At 38.6% G+C, this 16,399-nt stretch overlaps 1 protein-coding gene across 8 annotated transcripts in view; it reads left to right on the top strand.

Moving 5' to 3' along the window:
- The first annotated feature begins 1,500 nt into the window (after positions 1–1,500).
- Positions 1,501–16,399, top strand: part of rhobtb4 (Rho related BTB domain containing 4) — a 64,023-nt gene continuing 49,124 nt past the window's right edge. For 2 of the 8 annotated variants that reach the window (XM_079815073.1, XM_079815072.1), the window contains exon 1: positions 15,523–15,918. In XM_079815073.1, the coding sequence (XP_079671199.1) occupies positions 15,890–15,918 (29 nt within the window). In that variant the 5' untranslated portion in view covers positions 15,523–15,889. Of the gene's footprint in view, positions 1,743–1,789; positions 2,415–15,522; positions 15,919–16,399 lie in introns of those variants that run through there. The other 6 variants (XM_079815077.1, XM_079815078.1, XM_079815075.1 and 3 more) reach the window with 6 other exon arrangements.

Below are 16,399 nucleotides of genomic sequence, written 5' to 3'. Positions count from 1 at the left end.
TGCTGTAATGTCCTAGAATAACGAACCCTGCTGAATGTGCCCCAAGGTGTGTTTGTAATGAGATGGAGCCGCATGCGTGTCACTGATGTAGGCCATATTAGAAGCGTCCTGACAGGTCCAGCAGAGCCAGCCACACTACTGCACAGTTTAACATGCTTTATGCTCACCTGTGAGCGTGTCCCCTTTGGGTCTGTACTATGTCAGTACTGTTTTGTAAAAAGCTAAAACGATAACAAAGACACAAAAGGATATCTCTGTCAGTTTGCACAAAAGCATGTAGTTGTTCTGATTTGTTGTACAACGTTTGCCTTTCCTTTGCTGAAGGACAGGAGGCATTGTGACTAGTCAGCAGACTAAATTGGGAAATGTGGCAAGCCATTGTAATAGTTTCTGTGTATGTCATTAAGTCAAACCATCAATATCCAAAGAAGAAAACCAATAAATGTAGAGTTAGAGTGAAATTACATCCTTCGCAATGTTTTGCCTATCCTCTTTTTCATATTTTGATAATAACAATTATATTTATATTTTAAATATTTACATTCCTTTTATTTATTTTGTTCTTGTACTGAAAACATTACCTTCACGCATTCCTTGAGAGGAAGTCACTGATTATATGGAAATTAATTCATAATGTTTACCTTATTATTAATAACATTTCCTTAAAGGGATAGTTCACCCAAACAATGAAAATTAGCCCATGATTTACTCACCCTCAAGTCATCCTAGGTGTATATGACATTCTTCTTTCAGAGGAATAAAATCGGAGTCATATTACAAAAGTCCAGGCTAATCCAAGCATTAGAATTTGATTTATAGTTGCTCTGTTTTTGAAGTCCATAAAAAGTGCATCTGTCTGTCAAATAACGTGCTCCACGCGGCTCCAGGGTGTTAATAAAGGCCTTCTGAAGCGAATCGGCGCGTTTGTGTAAGAAAAATGTCCATATTTAAAACTTTATCAAGTAAACTTTCGGACGACCGCCTTCCGTGGAAAAGTGTTGAAAGTGAAACTCAAGATGCGTACGTGACGTCATGACGAGCCTACCTGGTCGCGTTAGTCTTTCGATCGGCAGAGGAACAATTTTTCCATAAATTGAACAGGGAAAGCGGTCGCCGAAAGTTTTCTCTATAAAGTGAAAAATATGGATATTTTTCTTACACTAACGCATCGATTCGCTTCAGAAGGCCTTTATTACCCCCCTGGAGCCATGTGGAGCATGTTATTTGATGGACAGATGCACTTTTTATGGACTTCAAAAACAGAGCAACTATTACTCCAATTTTATTCGTCTGAAAGAAGAACGTCATATACACCTAGGATGACTTGAGGGTGAGTAGGCTAAATTATGGGCTAATTTTCATCTTTGGGTGAACTATCCCTTTAATCACAATACTGTGAACCCAAATGAGCTTTTAGCTAAATATAACAAATCTATGTTAAGAACACATTAAAACACACTTTCCATTCCATCACTTGCACAATTTCAGCCTTTGAGTGGCGACACAGCACGCGCCGTGGACTGTCCACGCGCTCTAGCGCGAGCTGAAGCAGAAGCGCTCGCGCTCCACTTTATGAATGGATGGGAGTGGCGCAGTAGTGTCAGTGTCCTTGTCGTCACGCGGTTAATAGGCGCTGGGGTTCGGCGGTGGACTTCACAGGACGGCAAGTGGAAAACATACGAGAGCAGCCAGAGCGAGATTGAGTCGGGCATTAGGGGCAAAAAGCGACTGAAGACGATACGGTGAGCACGCGACTGTGACAGACATGCAGGGGCAGTTCACATGTTACAGGGTGGGAGGATGGGATAGGGGAGAGACAAAGGAATAACAGGCATGTAGTTTCATTGGCCGCTCATAGACTACTTGGACACGTTTACTTACTGAATAATAAAAAAGTTACATTCCTTGTCATCACGCCGATGGTCTCGCGCGATTTACAGCGACTTTTTTGCTTTCGCGGGATTAATTTTTACCCCAAAATCAAGGGTGCTGCTTTGTTTGGTCCTTTTTGTGTGTGTGTTTGTGGTATGCGTTGTTATGACTGGATATCCCGAAGTGCATTCCTACAGAGTTGTGGCAAAGTAGAGAGATAATTGTGCGAATCTATTTTCAAAGGCGTGACAGAATCAAAAGGGCGAGACAGAAAAACTCGCATCAGCACCACGCGAGCACACTTCGTCTGGTCTGTCTGGAAGAGACTCCGAACCGAAGCCACTTCGTTACAGGATCTCAGAACTGTTGGTCTGCATACTGTCCCTCCCAAGAGTTTTGGGCTGTTCCAGCTCAATGACTAACTCCTTTTTCTTTTATCTTTATGGAAGAAGGACACAAAACTGCACGGTTTAGTAGTGAGCACTTTACTGACGCGCGGGCGGCGTAAGCGGAAAGATTCACGAGGTGAAATCACATTAAAGGTAAGGTTTTTATTTTTTGTTACAAACACAAAACTTTGTAGTTTGAAAATAGTGTTTTGTCGCCTGTACTGTTTAGTGTGATCCAATGTGTTTAGTTTAGCCCATAATGTGCATTCGTTTGCAGAACAGAGATTTTTTTCTCCGTTTTTAAAATGTCATTAGCCTACATCTGGTCGTGACTGATGTCAATATGGAAATGACAAGACTCCATTGCAAACATTGCAACCTATTACAATTGTTCTAAAATTCAGTTTAAATGTTTCATTTTTCAAATGAAAAATCAAAGTGGTGGTGACAATCTTCAGTGTTCATATCACTTTTCAACCACATGACATTAATCAACGATAAAGAAAAAGTTATTATGCAAAGTTAATGATAGGAAGCCAAAAAGCTGTGAACATACCGAAAAAGTGTAAAAAATAAAATAAAATAAACAAAAAGTGAATATAAGCGATCATAAGTGAATTATTTGTGAAATTTTAGTCATTCTTTCGCGAGTTTACTGTCCGCTATGAGGATTGCTAATCGGTTGTCATACTAGGGCTGTGTCTTTAAAACTGCTCAGATGACCATCTAGACCACGTTCTTGTCGCAAAATATTGCTGGTGCCCATTAATGCTGTCTAAATAGGCAGCTCAATAAATTTTAAGAGACAGCCAAACAGTGTTTTGTAAACAGACACACAACAAGTCTGAGTCACTTGTGTAATCTATATGGGTTCAGGATTCACGTAGGTGTCCCTCAAAGGGGTCAGTGGGTCATGACAGCCCAACTAATTCAAATCTTCTGTTGAATGTTTTTTTAATCAAAGTTAATGTAAAAGTCCATGGGTTAGATAAGAGTCCGGCTAGAAGTCATTGGCACTGTAGGTTGAAAACTCCTCAGGTTGAGGAACATGTAATAGACGTTTACAATTAGCCCACAGAAGTCTCAGTCCTTCTCTTCCGAATGGATGTACATGGCACTTAATGAATTTATATAGCTTCCACATTTCTCCACATACATTTTGAAGATTCCGCACAGCTGAGTAAACACTGTCTGTCCGGTCATAATCCACACCGCACCCTCACTGCTGTATTAATATTGAACATGATAATAACTAATAATGATACTTATTGTGGGAAACACCCATTTACATTGAAACAGATGCAATACCAGTTACAGAAGGAAAGCCTATGTCATTTCACTTTGATTTGTGAATTAGTAACTTTTATGCATATGATGCATATCTCGCCATGACAAATGTTTAAACTCAGATTCATATCTGTAGGTTTGAGGCTGATCATGGACACACAATGAGAACAGTAACTGCATGATTACTGGCAGTTAAAGACAGTTAAGGGCACAATTGCATTTGTTTTCTGTCATGGAACTAAAACCATTGTTTTTTTTGGGTGAGGCAGATTGTGGAACACGTTCCCACCCTTTCTTTCTTTCTTTCTTTCTTTCTTTCTTTCTTTCTTTCTTTCTTTCTTTCTTTCTTTCTTTCTTTCTTTCTTTCTTTCTTTCTTTCTTTCTTTCTTTCTTTCTTTCTTTCTTTCTTTCTCTCTTTCTTTCTCTCTTTCTCTATCTCCAAGAGATTGTTGTTGGTGACTTGAGCGTTCCAGCATGCTTGCACTCCAAACATTCCAGGCCTCTCGAGCACCAAGGAGCTGGCCAGCTCCACACAGCTGGGAACTATATAAGACCCGGGGCCAGTGTATTGAGCAACATCTTTAACTTGGTCTTGCACTCCCTATAGCCTGATACAATAAGGGGGAGCGGGGTGTTCCACATTCCACTTTCTCTACCGGGGCAAAGCACAATCCAGATCCAAGTAGGAATACATAGAAAGGTAGAAATTCCAGTGTGCACTGTGCAGATGGATGGGCATGTCACAACACATGACAGGATGAGTGAAGCATGCACACGCACATGCACATACATGGGATTCTGTATGCTGAATGCACACATGACATTACACAGACAAGTGCTGTTCATTCTTGGCGACTGTCAGCAGCTGACCTCTGCACACATGCATATACAAACATGGGGGGAAAACAAACATGCATCTTTTCCCCAAAGCACATGATGTCTCTCTGTGCTGGAGCAATGTAGTTTAGAGAGACGGTCATTATAGTGTTCTGTCTCCCTCTGCGTTTTTGGCTGTTCTCGCAGTTGTTTTTGAAAGGGGAGAGTCCGTGTGCAAAGAAAGTTGAGGCCAGGACAGCAGGCCGATAGCGAGAGAAAAGAGTGGGAGAGGGAACGGGAGGAGAAAGAAGAGAGTAAATTCAAGGGGTTGCGGGGAAAAGGATTGCGGCTGAATAAGGCGCAGATGCATACAAAAAGACAAAAAAAAGCATTTGAAAAGAAGAGTGAGAATGAAAGCAGCTCCTTTTATATCTTATAACAGCAATTATGAGACAGTTTGGGAGGTAGGAAGAGGGGGAATGTTAGAAAAACAAACTGTAAGCTTTAGTAATGCAGTGAGAATGAGTGGAGAGTAAGTTTACTTTTTGAATAGTTTTGCATAGTTTTTAAAAGTTTTGACTTGTGGTAAAAGTCTGGTCTTTAATGCAGCTTATTCTGGCCAAGAACCACCCACTTAGGAAGAGACCATCTGACTGTTATCTATATTTATTCATTTGGAAGACCAAAGCAACTTACATTGCATTCAATGTATGTATAGATTATTTAGTTCATCCATTCCCTGGGAATCAAACCCATAACCTTTGGCATTGCTTTGTTTGAGTTGCAGAAACGCTAAGCCAAATAATGTATATAAATAGTGCTGCGGCAGGTTACACAGAGTATACTGTAAAAATAGCTAAAAATGAGTGTAAACACTGTCATCAAAAATGTTCTATCAATGTTTTTTTCACATCTAAACTTAGAATTGATTATGTCACTGACAAATATCAGCTTTACCCATGTATCAAGTTTACTTGTTACTAACTGTTTCAAGTAAAACTTAACTGTTGCATCCTGTGTGCTTTTCTTGTTGGAGGTAGTGCTAGCCATTATGTTAGTATGTTATTTTAGAGTCTAAACTTCTTTTTACTTTTGTTTCACTCTTTATCGCTCTGTCATCTTGTCCCTGTCGGTGTCAAATGTATTATACATATTTATGTATCTCCAGAACCATTAAAAAAAAATTATCCCTCACTGCTTTCCTTGTGAAACCTTCAGTGTATGTTTCGTGCACACAGACACACGCAGTACATGAGTGTCAGTGCTGAGAGACGTGAGGACAGGCAGGTGTTATGCAGGAATTGCTCAGTGATAAGGTCCACTGGCCTCCCCCTTTTCCTCCCCCTGTCTCCTACCTGTCCTAGTCCTGATTCCCTCTCCTACTCTCCGTCAGTTTGTTCATGTGTGTATGCTTTGAGATCAATGGAGATTGCAGATAGGGTTGCACATTGCACAACTATTGACACACTTTCGGGGAGCATGAACCCAGTTACCCAAGACTGCTTGTCACTACAGGAGTCATTGCCTCCTGAAGTTAGATTAAGTTATTCATAACAGCCCTCTTTTAAATTTGACAAAGTTTGTATTTTCTCATACTATCATAGACTACCCTTATAAAAAGTATACTTCAAGTAATTTTTTACTATGTATACTTAAGCGAAGTTCAAGTATATTTAACTTTATGTAGTAAATATATCAATGTACCAATAGTATGCACTATTATGCAAGTGCACTATTTCAATACTACTTGAGACTAAATTGGCCCACTTTTTAGTGAATAAAAGTATACTTTTAAGTATACATTGTGTTAAAGTAGTTGAGTACACAACTATATTTTTTTGTTACTGCAACTTTACTACAAGTGAATATATAGGTATACTGATAGTTTACTTGCATACTTGTAGGACATTTTTTTAGTTTATGAAAGTACACTTTGAGGTATACTCCCAGTAAACTACTTGTTTTTATACTGCAAATATATACTTGAAGTTTTCATGCTAACAGGTTACTTTTTATACATCATATTTGCACTAAGTATACTACTATGTTCCTATTTAAAAAAGTGAAGTTAAAAAAAGTAAAAAGTTAAAAAAATGTTAAAAAAGTATTTAATAGGCTACTTAATCAAAAGAGTAAACACAACTACAAGCCAAGTAGGCCTATACTTAATTATACTTTTAAATATATCTCGATCAAAAGATTGAGAACGCATAGTCCAAATATACTCATACCGTTCTGTCAGTATAAGTCAAGTATACTTAAGAGCAATTTTAAGTATATTTCTGAGAAATCAAATAGACTCAAAGTATACTTGCTAATGACAGTATTGTATTTCCAGGAATGTATTAAATTAAAAAACCCTGTCAGCAGAAATCTTTGTCATTAGTTTTACATAATCAATATGATCCTTTAAGTGCAGCCTGTGTTCTATATGTGTTTTTGGTGCTTTGGGCTCTGATTTACTAAGATGTAATGTGGGTAGTAATTTGCTTGTGCAATCTGACAGTTCTGAGTGTAATCCAAGTGTTTTGCAAAGAATAAGTATGTATGTGTGTGTATGTGTGTGTGTGTATTTTTGTTTTATTACAGACTGCTTGCATGTTAAGGAACAGACAGACAGTTTGAAACATTTTTTACTTTTGCAGACCCAGATTCCACACCAGTCTGATCCAGTCAGTGCAGCATATTTTCATATTTATCAAATCACATACCAGTTGCTTTTGGATCAAGACACTGTGGCTTCAGTAAATATCCATGTTTCCTTGGCTGTTTGAGTTCACATATCTCACATAACTTCCTGAGGCCAAAAGTTACAGCAGTGCAAAACGTTGTGACTAGTTTTCATAAGGCTCTCTTGGGTATGTGTTCATTAAATGAGAATTAAGTAGCCCTTTTAGCACACTTATGCTCTGTGTGTGTGTATACTGTATGTACTGTATCAAAGTGTATGTTTGTGTGTGTGAAAGCAAATCTGAACTCTAAAAACCCATCCATCTTGTTTGACATTCTTTATTTTACAGTGGAAATGCCTAATTTTGTGATGACGTCACAATACAGTTTCTGATTTCCAGAAGGCAGGAACACACAGTGTAAAATATAGAAACACATCAACTCTCTAATCCTTTGCTCTTTATATAGTAGATGCAAACTAACTTGACCCGTTGTCCCGGCAGTGCCTGAAAACCACATTCCAAAATAGCACACCCAACTTGCTCTGTGATCCCATAAAAAGCATATACAGTTGTAGTAAGCCAACACACAAAATGAATCATGATGGAAACCCTGTAGAGCAGGGAGTGGCTGGTGTGGCATTTTGTGCAGAACACCCACAAAAGCTTCTGCTGTAATTCCTCCCAAGAAGCACAAAACATAAGAAGACTCCCTTGTACAAAGGCACACAATGCAGCTCACTGTATGACTGTCCTCCAACACATAACAGATTGCTTTATTTGTTTCAAATTAAGCTTTCTGGATCTCACATATACAAATGTATAAAAGTCATTGTTATGTGATCTTGTGGCATAATGCACAAGCTTTTCAAGCAATGTATATGACAAAAGAAGTCCGTTTTAAATGATAAAACATTCATTTGTGACTTGACTTCAGGTTCCAAAAAGTGTTTTGAGGCCACTGTATATTTGCAAGTATCAGGGTGGACAGTACTTGAGTAATTCCACTTCATTACTGTAATTGTAATCGGGGAGTGTTCAGGAAACCTGTTTACTGTCAAACAAACGTTGTTTTTGCAATTCCATGTTTCTAGTGGCACAGAATTACTTACTTTAACGTTTACTCAATTACATTTCCAATAGGAAAAAACATACCCTTTACTCCTTGAAATTTGACTTAGACCTTGAAAATTTTCTGCCAGCTTATTTATGACAAAAAAAAAAATCTATTCAAGGTGAAATACAATGTGTCAATTTTTAAAGCCAAACCTTGATATTTATTTGTTTTAATACTTAAGTACAATTAAATGTGGATACTTTTTACTTTCACTCAAGTGCATTATCCCCAGTTTCCCAGACTATGCATTTGAGATGTTTTAACTGAAAGAAACTTGCTCTGACATATGTTAAAATATGTCAATGCATTGTTTTGTTTCAAGATACACACCTTTTTTCTAAGGCATGTTTATAAAAGCTACTTAACCTAATTTAATAAATGTCTTGTCAGAAGAGCAGGTTTTATGTTGAGTTAATTAACATTCATGACTGGGTGTGTATTGGCATCTTGCAGTGTCACTGTACAACAGTACAACAGTCCCTCGCAATCATGTGATCAGGACATTAGCATATGTCAATGACAGTGGTTCTTGAACAAACATTTGATCATACTGTTTTATTTAAACAACTTACTATAAAACAATAAATCCTGAGAAAAGTTTTGGATGGAAAAAGGCATGTATCTTTGCTATGTTATAATGGTAATGACATGTGATTGGTTACTGTTGGCCAATAAGAGTGTCAGGAACAGAAATAACACCAATATAGATTTTTCCAGTGCTTTTTGGAGATGTTGTTTTAACTGTTCAGCGGGGGTGCCAGACAGTCAATTTGTTATGTGTTATGTGTTTGTGTCCATGTTCTATGAGTTTTTGTATTTGATTGTGTTCTGTGGACATAGCAGTTCCTTTTTTTTGGTAGCAATTTTTCTGTGTGGGCCTAATTTTATTGTATTACTCTTCTAATCCCAGTCTATTGAAATGCATTCTAAAGCGATTACATTGACCTGTTCTCTCTGAAAACCCTTCACCCAAAACTGAGAGAAAGAGAAATGAGGAGTGACTGAGAAAAATGTGAGACTATGAAACAAAATCACAGCAGCATAATGGCCTTTGGTTTGTTTCCAGCAGGTTCAGCTCCTATAGCAGAATAACAGCAGTGCAGTGTACGCCAGGTTCCGATCTGGCCTGAGCTGCTTCAGAGATATTTGTTTTGGCATGTTAACATATTTAATTAGCCTGTTGTTCAAATCTGCCTGTCCTCCTGAACCCTGCGACATTTCTAATGTCACTTTATACTAGTTTTCCATTTGTATGGGATAAAAACTAGATACTTTCCACTAGGTGTACTTTATAATTACTTTTTGTGGATTCATACTTTATGTACGCCGGCATGCATATGTAAACACCATGTGCCAATTTATTTATTTATTTATTTTTCTTAACTGCACCTCACTGACAAGATTTGCATGAATTTCCATGATGGTTACTGCTGGTTTCGGATTGATTTAGCTGGTGGACTGGCACAGATGACAGGGTAACCAAAGGTTGCCTTGCTGGTGAAGCTACAGTAGTAAATATATTTACTCCAAAGGATCCAGAGAAAGGTTTTATCATTATATGTTCCACTGTCTCTATTCATTTGAAGTAGTCAATTAAATATCCTTTGCAAACACAGCCTGAAGTGTATCTACACCCAGGTGTGATGGACGGTATAGTCTCGGTTAAGAACATAGCACAATAGATCAAATTGCAGCACTGAGTACAGGTCAGAACAATGATTGATGGGATAATTAATTTGGTTTATTATTTGCCAAAAAAAAATCATTTTAATGTATTTTCTTATACAGCAAGTGCTCACCCCCCTTAACCCTATGGGTAAAAACTAAATAAAATGGTTTGTCTCTTTTTTGGAAAGCAACAGTAAAGTTGTCTTCCAATGAATGTCATTTCAGACAAGCAGTACTTTGACTTCAGGCTAGTAATAACAGTTCTTTGAATTCAACCACAATTATGTCATTGACATGTTTTAAGGCTTAAGGATAAAAAGGAAGGAAAGATCTCCTGAAAACTAGACTTGATATTCCTTTTCATTATCTGCGCAAGTGTCATTTTTCAAAAAAAGTCCCCTCTGAGTCATAACGGTCATTTTAGTTCAAAATTCATGATTAAATCATGTTCAAAAAGAACATGATCAATTCAATTAATTCAAGCTGAAGTTTGGTAATCTTGAAGGGAGCTTGTGCCATACTGCACTTGGCCCCGCTGTAGCCCTGTGATTAAACAGCTGAGTAAAGGGTTAATTAGATTAGCCTCTTCATTTGAGCTGGTTCTGCTTAAAGATGGTCACATTTAACACATGACACATCCTGCAAAGACGGAGATGTCTTCTGTCTCCTAGTCTACTATAAGATTAGATATCTTGCTAATATTAAAGATATGAACTACGCAGCAGGGGGGGGAGGGGGTATCAGAATCACATCTGACTCAAGATGTCTCACTCATTATGGGATGAGCAGATAAGGCCTACAGTAGCTCAGAGAGCTTGTCAAAGCATTTATCATGTGGTTAGATATTAATTGATTTCAGATTTAGAGCAGAAGTGTCTGTCAGTGGCTTGAAGGTACTGATAACCCCTTCCTAATGAGGCCTGGTGAGTTAGTCTTGACTAAAGCCTAGAGCAGTGGTTCTCAAACTTTTTATACCAAGTACCACTTCAGAAAATATTTTGCTCTCCAAGTACCACCATAATGACCAACATTAAAATACAGTAGTGTAGAAGGCCTAACTATTCAGCTACAGCTCTGCACAGTTCAAAAACGAGGCAGTTTATTCCTAATAAGAATATTTTTTGTTGTTAACCACTTTAACGTTGTAAATACACAGTTTGAATATTAACACTGCACTGTGCTTACATACAGGTACATAAAATAATTAAATCATTATTAAATTAACTGTACTGTACTTAAATGTAAAAAAAATTTTATTCCGTTTTAACCATAGACTGTAGGTTTTAACATTACTTTATTTAGGGATTCCTCTGCGTACCACTAGAGGCAGCCTGAGTACCACTAGTGGTACTCGTACCACACTTTGAGAACCACTGGTCTAGAGCATGGCTCTAGAGCATCTTAAGTCACTGAACAATGCAAGGAAATCTTACTCTCTGCACTGTCATCTCTTCAAGCTTGTTGTTTCCAATAGGATGGAGGAGAGCTGCTTTCACACAAACAGAGGCAGCACTGCATTCTCTTGAGTTGTGTTGCCATTGGACATATCAGCTGAGTGCCTGCCTCCACTTGAGACTCACTGAATTGGGGATTGTGTTTGTAGTAGGGCTGGGTATTCATACAAATGTCTCAATTCGATTACGATTTGATTCATTTGGGTGTCATTCTGCTTGCATTTGAAATAAATGCTCTCTCTGATAAAGCTGATAATTATATAGTTTCCAAATGATTTAAGTGTTAATTTATATTTTGAACTATTCATTGACAACCATGCTCATGAGAGTAGTTTGTTAATGAATCGGAACACAGCCGTATGTTTTCGATTCACTAAAAAGAACTGGCTAGTGAGAGACGTTTGGTAATGAATCGGGCCACATTGGTCACCCTGTTGTATGTTTTGATTCACTAAAAACAACCAGCTCATAAGAGTGATTTGTTTGTCAGTCAGACTACGTTTTTGCTTCAAACTCAGTAGATATTTTGTGCAGTTATTTTGCAGTACACATTTTTGCATCACATTAGTGGACCAGTCCAAGGTTTCAGATATAAACCCAGTATAAACAAAACCTACGCCTAAATCACTTAAATATCTGAGTTCCAAACACGTAAGACGTTCATTCATCTTCGGAACACAAATTAAGATATTGCTTTGATGAAATCTGAGAGCTTTCTGTCCCTCCATAGACAGCTACGCAACTACCACTTAACTACCACTACGACTCGCTTAAAAAAGTTCATTAAGAAATTGTAAAACTAATCCATATGAATTGAGCAGTTTAGTCCAAGTTTCTGAAGAGACACAATCGAAATGTCCTTATGAACTTTTTGAAGCGTCAAAGAGGTATTTGCGTAGCTGAAGGGGACAGAAAGCTCTTTGACATATTTGTGTTCCGAAGATGAACAAAGGTCTAATGGGTTTGGAACGATATGAGGGTGAGTAATTAATGACAGAATATTCATTTTTGGGTGAACTAACCTTTAACAAACACTGCTCTATCACAATGTGATCATGTTACAAGCAAATATCAATATAAATTCCCACCCTCCCCCACCCCCCCAATGTTCAAAAGAAAAGTTACTACTGTATGAGAATGCACTTTTTACATGCTTTGGAAGAAAGTTGACACCTAGTGTGCTGCACATAAATCAGAACAGTAAGTAGCCTACATACAGATGTAGCACACTGACAGCTGGCCTGAACCCAGAGTGTTAACATACTTGGAGAGCTTGAAATTGTGGGTTGATAAGACTGGCCTGTTTCTGTGTTGTGGAGATAAAGCCTGTCTCACATTCTCCCCTCTTTGCCCCCCTCCATCATACCCTTGTCCCTTGCCTGTCTTTTGTCTATGCCACTTTTAAAGATGCAAGATTCCATTCATCTTTTTTGACATGACTGGATGTTGCCAAAGACAGATACATACAGATACATACACAAAGACACAAAAGTTAGCGTGCATGTTAAAGTCGCGATGATACAGACGTAGCAATAGATATTTTCTTCAGTATTGCGATGTACATTTGAGTGTAACGGATTATTGAAAAATAAAAAACTTTTATGCATCGGCTGTTGATTGGATTTTAAGATGTGGCCTTTGCACAAAAAATAAATAAATAAATATATATATATATATTTATGTCACCAGAGAAAAGCTTGTCATTTTCACCGGAAGGTCTAGTCATGAATCAGCAGTGAAAGTAAAGTTTTAATGATGAACTCACAAACACTTTCTAAATCTTACTGAATTAATTTATTGATTTGAGTCATTTATAACTACACTTTGGGGTTTTGGTTCTCTATTATAATATAATTAACTTGAATATAAATGTGACTCCCCTCCTCGTGTACATTAGATCACGATGATCATGTTTGTACAAACACTCACAATTCTATAATTAATGGCTATGAAAAATTCAACATAGTATCCCAGAAATTATTTTATTTTCTGTATATCTACACTCATTGCCAGTTTCTGTCATTTTATCTTCATTATTTTCCTAAGCGTTATCTTTGTTTGGATGTTCTGCACGCAACCTCACAAGCCACTCACATGGGCAGCACCATGCCTCTGTTCGAGGACTGATCCCAGGAAACCTCCCCCTGTTCTCAGAATGTCAATCTCATCTTTTTCCTCCCCGTTACGCACTTAAGGACTTGTGTGGAGACTCTGTGTCCATGGCGCTAAATCTTATCCCTTCTTTAACACAAACTATTAGTACCCACGACAGGCGTGTGCAGCATACAGTTCACTAATGACAGTTTGTCCGCTGGTATCGCTGTACTAATGTAGTCAGGCCTATGACTTCCTGTTTATGCATTTTTTTTTGTGTTGCTCAACTTTATTGAATTTATGCTCCGTAAAAAGATTCCCCATTGTATAACCGGTCTGACCTACTTTGCCAAGTCTGAAGCTGAATATGTTTGCAGTAAAATGTGTTACGCATCCAGTTATGATAGCTGTGTAAAACACAGTTTGTAAAGGCCGGCCACTTGCATGATCATGCATCATGTTAGCATCTTTATGCCAAGTGAGAGTATGCGCGAGTTTGTTTGATAGAGAATGTTATTTTTAATGTGCATGCACAGTATATCTAAATGTGCGCGCTCATGACCTGCAGTTCACATCCAAAATCCACAATAACAAACATAGCTCAGCTCTGCAGGAGACAGTTCATAATGTTTCCCAGGCTCACCCTTCATCCACCCAGCCTAATTTATGTTTCTGCCCTCCATTTTCTTTGCATTGCACTGTCATAATGTCAGTGTAAGAAGCCTGACTGTAAATTACAGGCTCAGACACTTTTACTATCCTCACCTCATAATACATCATTCCATGTAAACCCTATTATAGACAAATCCCACAGTGCCCACGTGTTCATAGCTCCGTGTTGCACATCTCTCAGTCTCAGCTCTCCGTCTCTCGCTCTCATTCTGGGTGCTCCAGAGGGGCCACGGGGGCATCACTTTCTCAGGGCCCACTGCTGAACTGGCACTGGCATGCCTGCTAGAGTCCAGCTGGGTCTGAGATGGATGGCAGAAAAGGCTGTATTGACTGAAGTGTGGGAACAGGGGCTGCATGTGCTTCACTAAAATCTGTGACTGACATGGTGCAATGACATCATGGTCAGACCCTATCAGCAGTCTAGATGTTTGAGAAAAGAGAGTTTTTTCAAAATTTAAATACTATAAAAAAGGAAACACTGTGGTGTTGGGTGATCTTTTCTCTCTTTCTCAGCACTTACTAGAGGTCTGTGGTGTGTTTTATACCAGTATATAACACTAGAGGGCAGTATTCATTACTTGCTGTGTCTGTTTTAGTACATCAGTTTTAGTAGGCTACATCACTGGAACCATATGAAATAAAATGTTATTTTGAAGAAATGTTAATTTTAAGACAACAATCATTTTCAAAAACAATTCAAAAAAGTTATTTTTTTAAGGAATCAAATTTGAATTGATGAATATATCTACTATGAATCGTTACTGCGGATTAATTTAAAATATGTGCATAATATGTAACGTTACATTTGCGGAGACCCCCTACACTAGCTACTAAATAGTACCTATAGGCTACTTCGTGTTTATATAGATCTTAGTTGAGACAAGAGGGGCATTCTGTTAGATTAGGCCTATAACATTTCCTGCACAGAATGATTTGTTATTATTTTTTATTTTACACAGTGCAGCTGTCGCCCTTTGACACTTTTTTAATTATTAATACACATCTGTATACAGATCGCAAACGCATCCTGGTTTTACAATGTAAACAGCTGCCATTTGCGAAAAAAAAATGTGTAAGTTAGGCCTATAATAAAACACTGCAGTGTTCTTGACTGCCTTATTGGATTGTGACGCCCGAAAGATGTGACTGAAAGTGAAGTTGCTGTACGCGTGCTATCGCAATAAAACAATGTCAGCCTATTGAATATGCAGTACCTCTTACGTCCAATGATTCAATAGCCTATATGACACTAGTTTACAAACACAACTACAATGTGTTCTGTACTCAACAATGTAAAACATTTTGTAACCGCGTCGCCTGTCAGAGCGTGTTTGAGTCTAAACAAATGACTGGTAGATTGTGGGTTAACGCCGGGCCGAGTGTTCCAGACGGGGCGGGGCCATTGGCAGCGACGGATTTGATTGGCTGCCAGTCACAATGCCATGGACTCGGGGTGAGTTCAGTTTACGTGACGCACAAGTAGAGGCGTGCCATTGGCGAAATCAGCTGTAGAAACAATAACACACCAGCGAACGCCCCGAAATGAGAGCTTACCTATAAATGTCAGTAATTTCAGGAGAAAGAGGCATCTTTAAGAGAGTGAGGATAGATGTAGCACACTTCATAGTTTAGGTTCTCCACTGCATTCTGCAAACTTGTTTCAGGGGATCTCTTTCAGCTCAGCAGAGAAAGCAAGTGTGAAGATGCTGCCTTTGTGTCAGCCGTGACACCCAGCGAGTTGTACACAAACAGTCGAGAGTTTTTCAGAGACTACTCGGTCATTTAAAGGTTTGATTTGATCTCCTGCACCCGGTTTAACGGGAGCCGGGAGGGAACCACGCGCGGACTGGCATGTGGGTCAATTCTGGAAGCGTCGGAAGGTAAGGTGAAGAAATTTCACTTGGTTTCACCTCGCGACAATCATGCAGCATTTATTTGCGGATTCTTAGTTACTGTTGCATTATTTCACTGAGACCTGCATCAAAACTGACTAGTAAAAACACACAAACCACCGCCCATCCTTGATGTTGGAAACGTAGCCTATGGCAAGCCGTTTTAACATCAATTCGAATAACTAGATACTAATACTCATTCATTCATATACTGGTAACCTGCATATTTAGTACTGACTATTATCTTTTGAGTTAGGTAGCCTTCAGTACTCATGCATTACAATTTTTGTAGGGCTACTAACTCTCACACATTCAGCGTGAGAGGCCTAGTCTCAAATGGCACCTTAAACACTTGCGGCCTTGCTATGAGTCCGCATTTTTGTAACGTAACAGCGCTTTTCCTGTCGGGAAGAAGTCTGCGCATCGAGGGTGCATATCGACCGCAAAAGAGGTGCTCGTGAGCACACTT

The sequence above is a fragment of the Gobio gobio genome, assembly GCF_949357685.1.
Source record: "Gobio gobio genome assembly, chromosome: 4".
In the NCBI taxonomy this organism is placed as follows: domain Eukaryota; kingdom Metazoa; phylum Chordata; class Actinopteri; order Cypriniformes; family Gobionidae; genus Gobio; species Gobio gobio.
The sequence above is the reverse complement of the archived record's forward strand: the minus strand, read 5'-3'. Positions and strand labels throughout refer to the sequence as shown.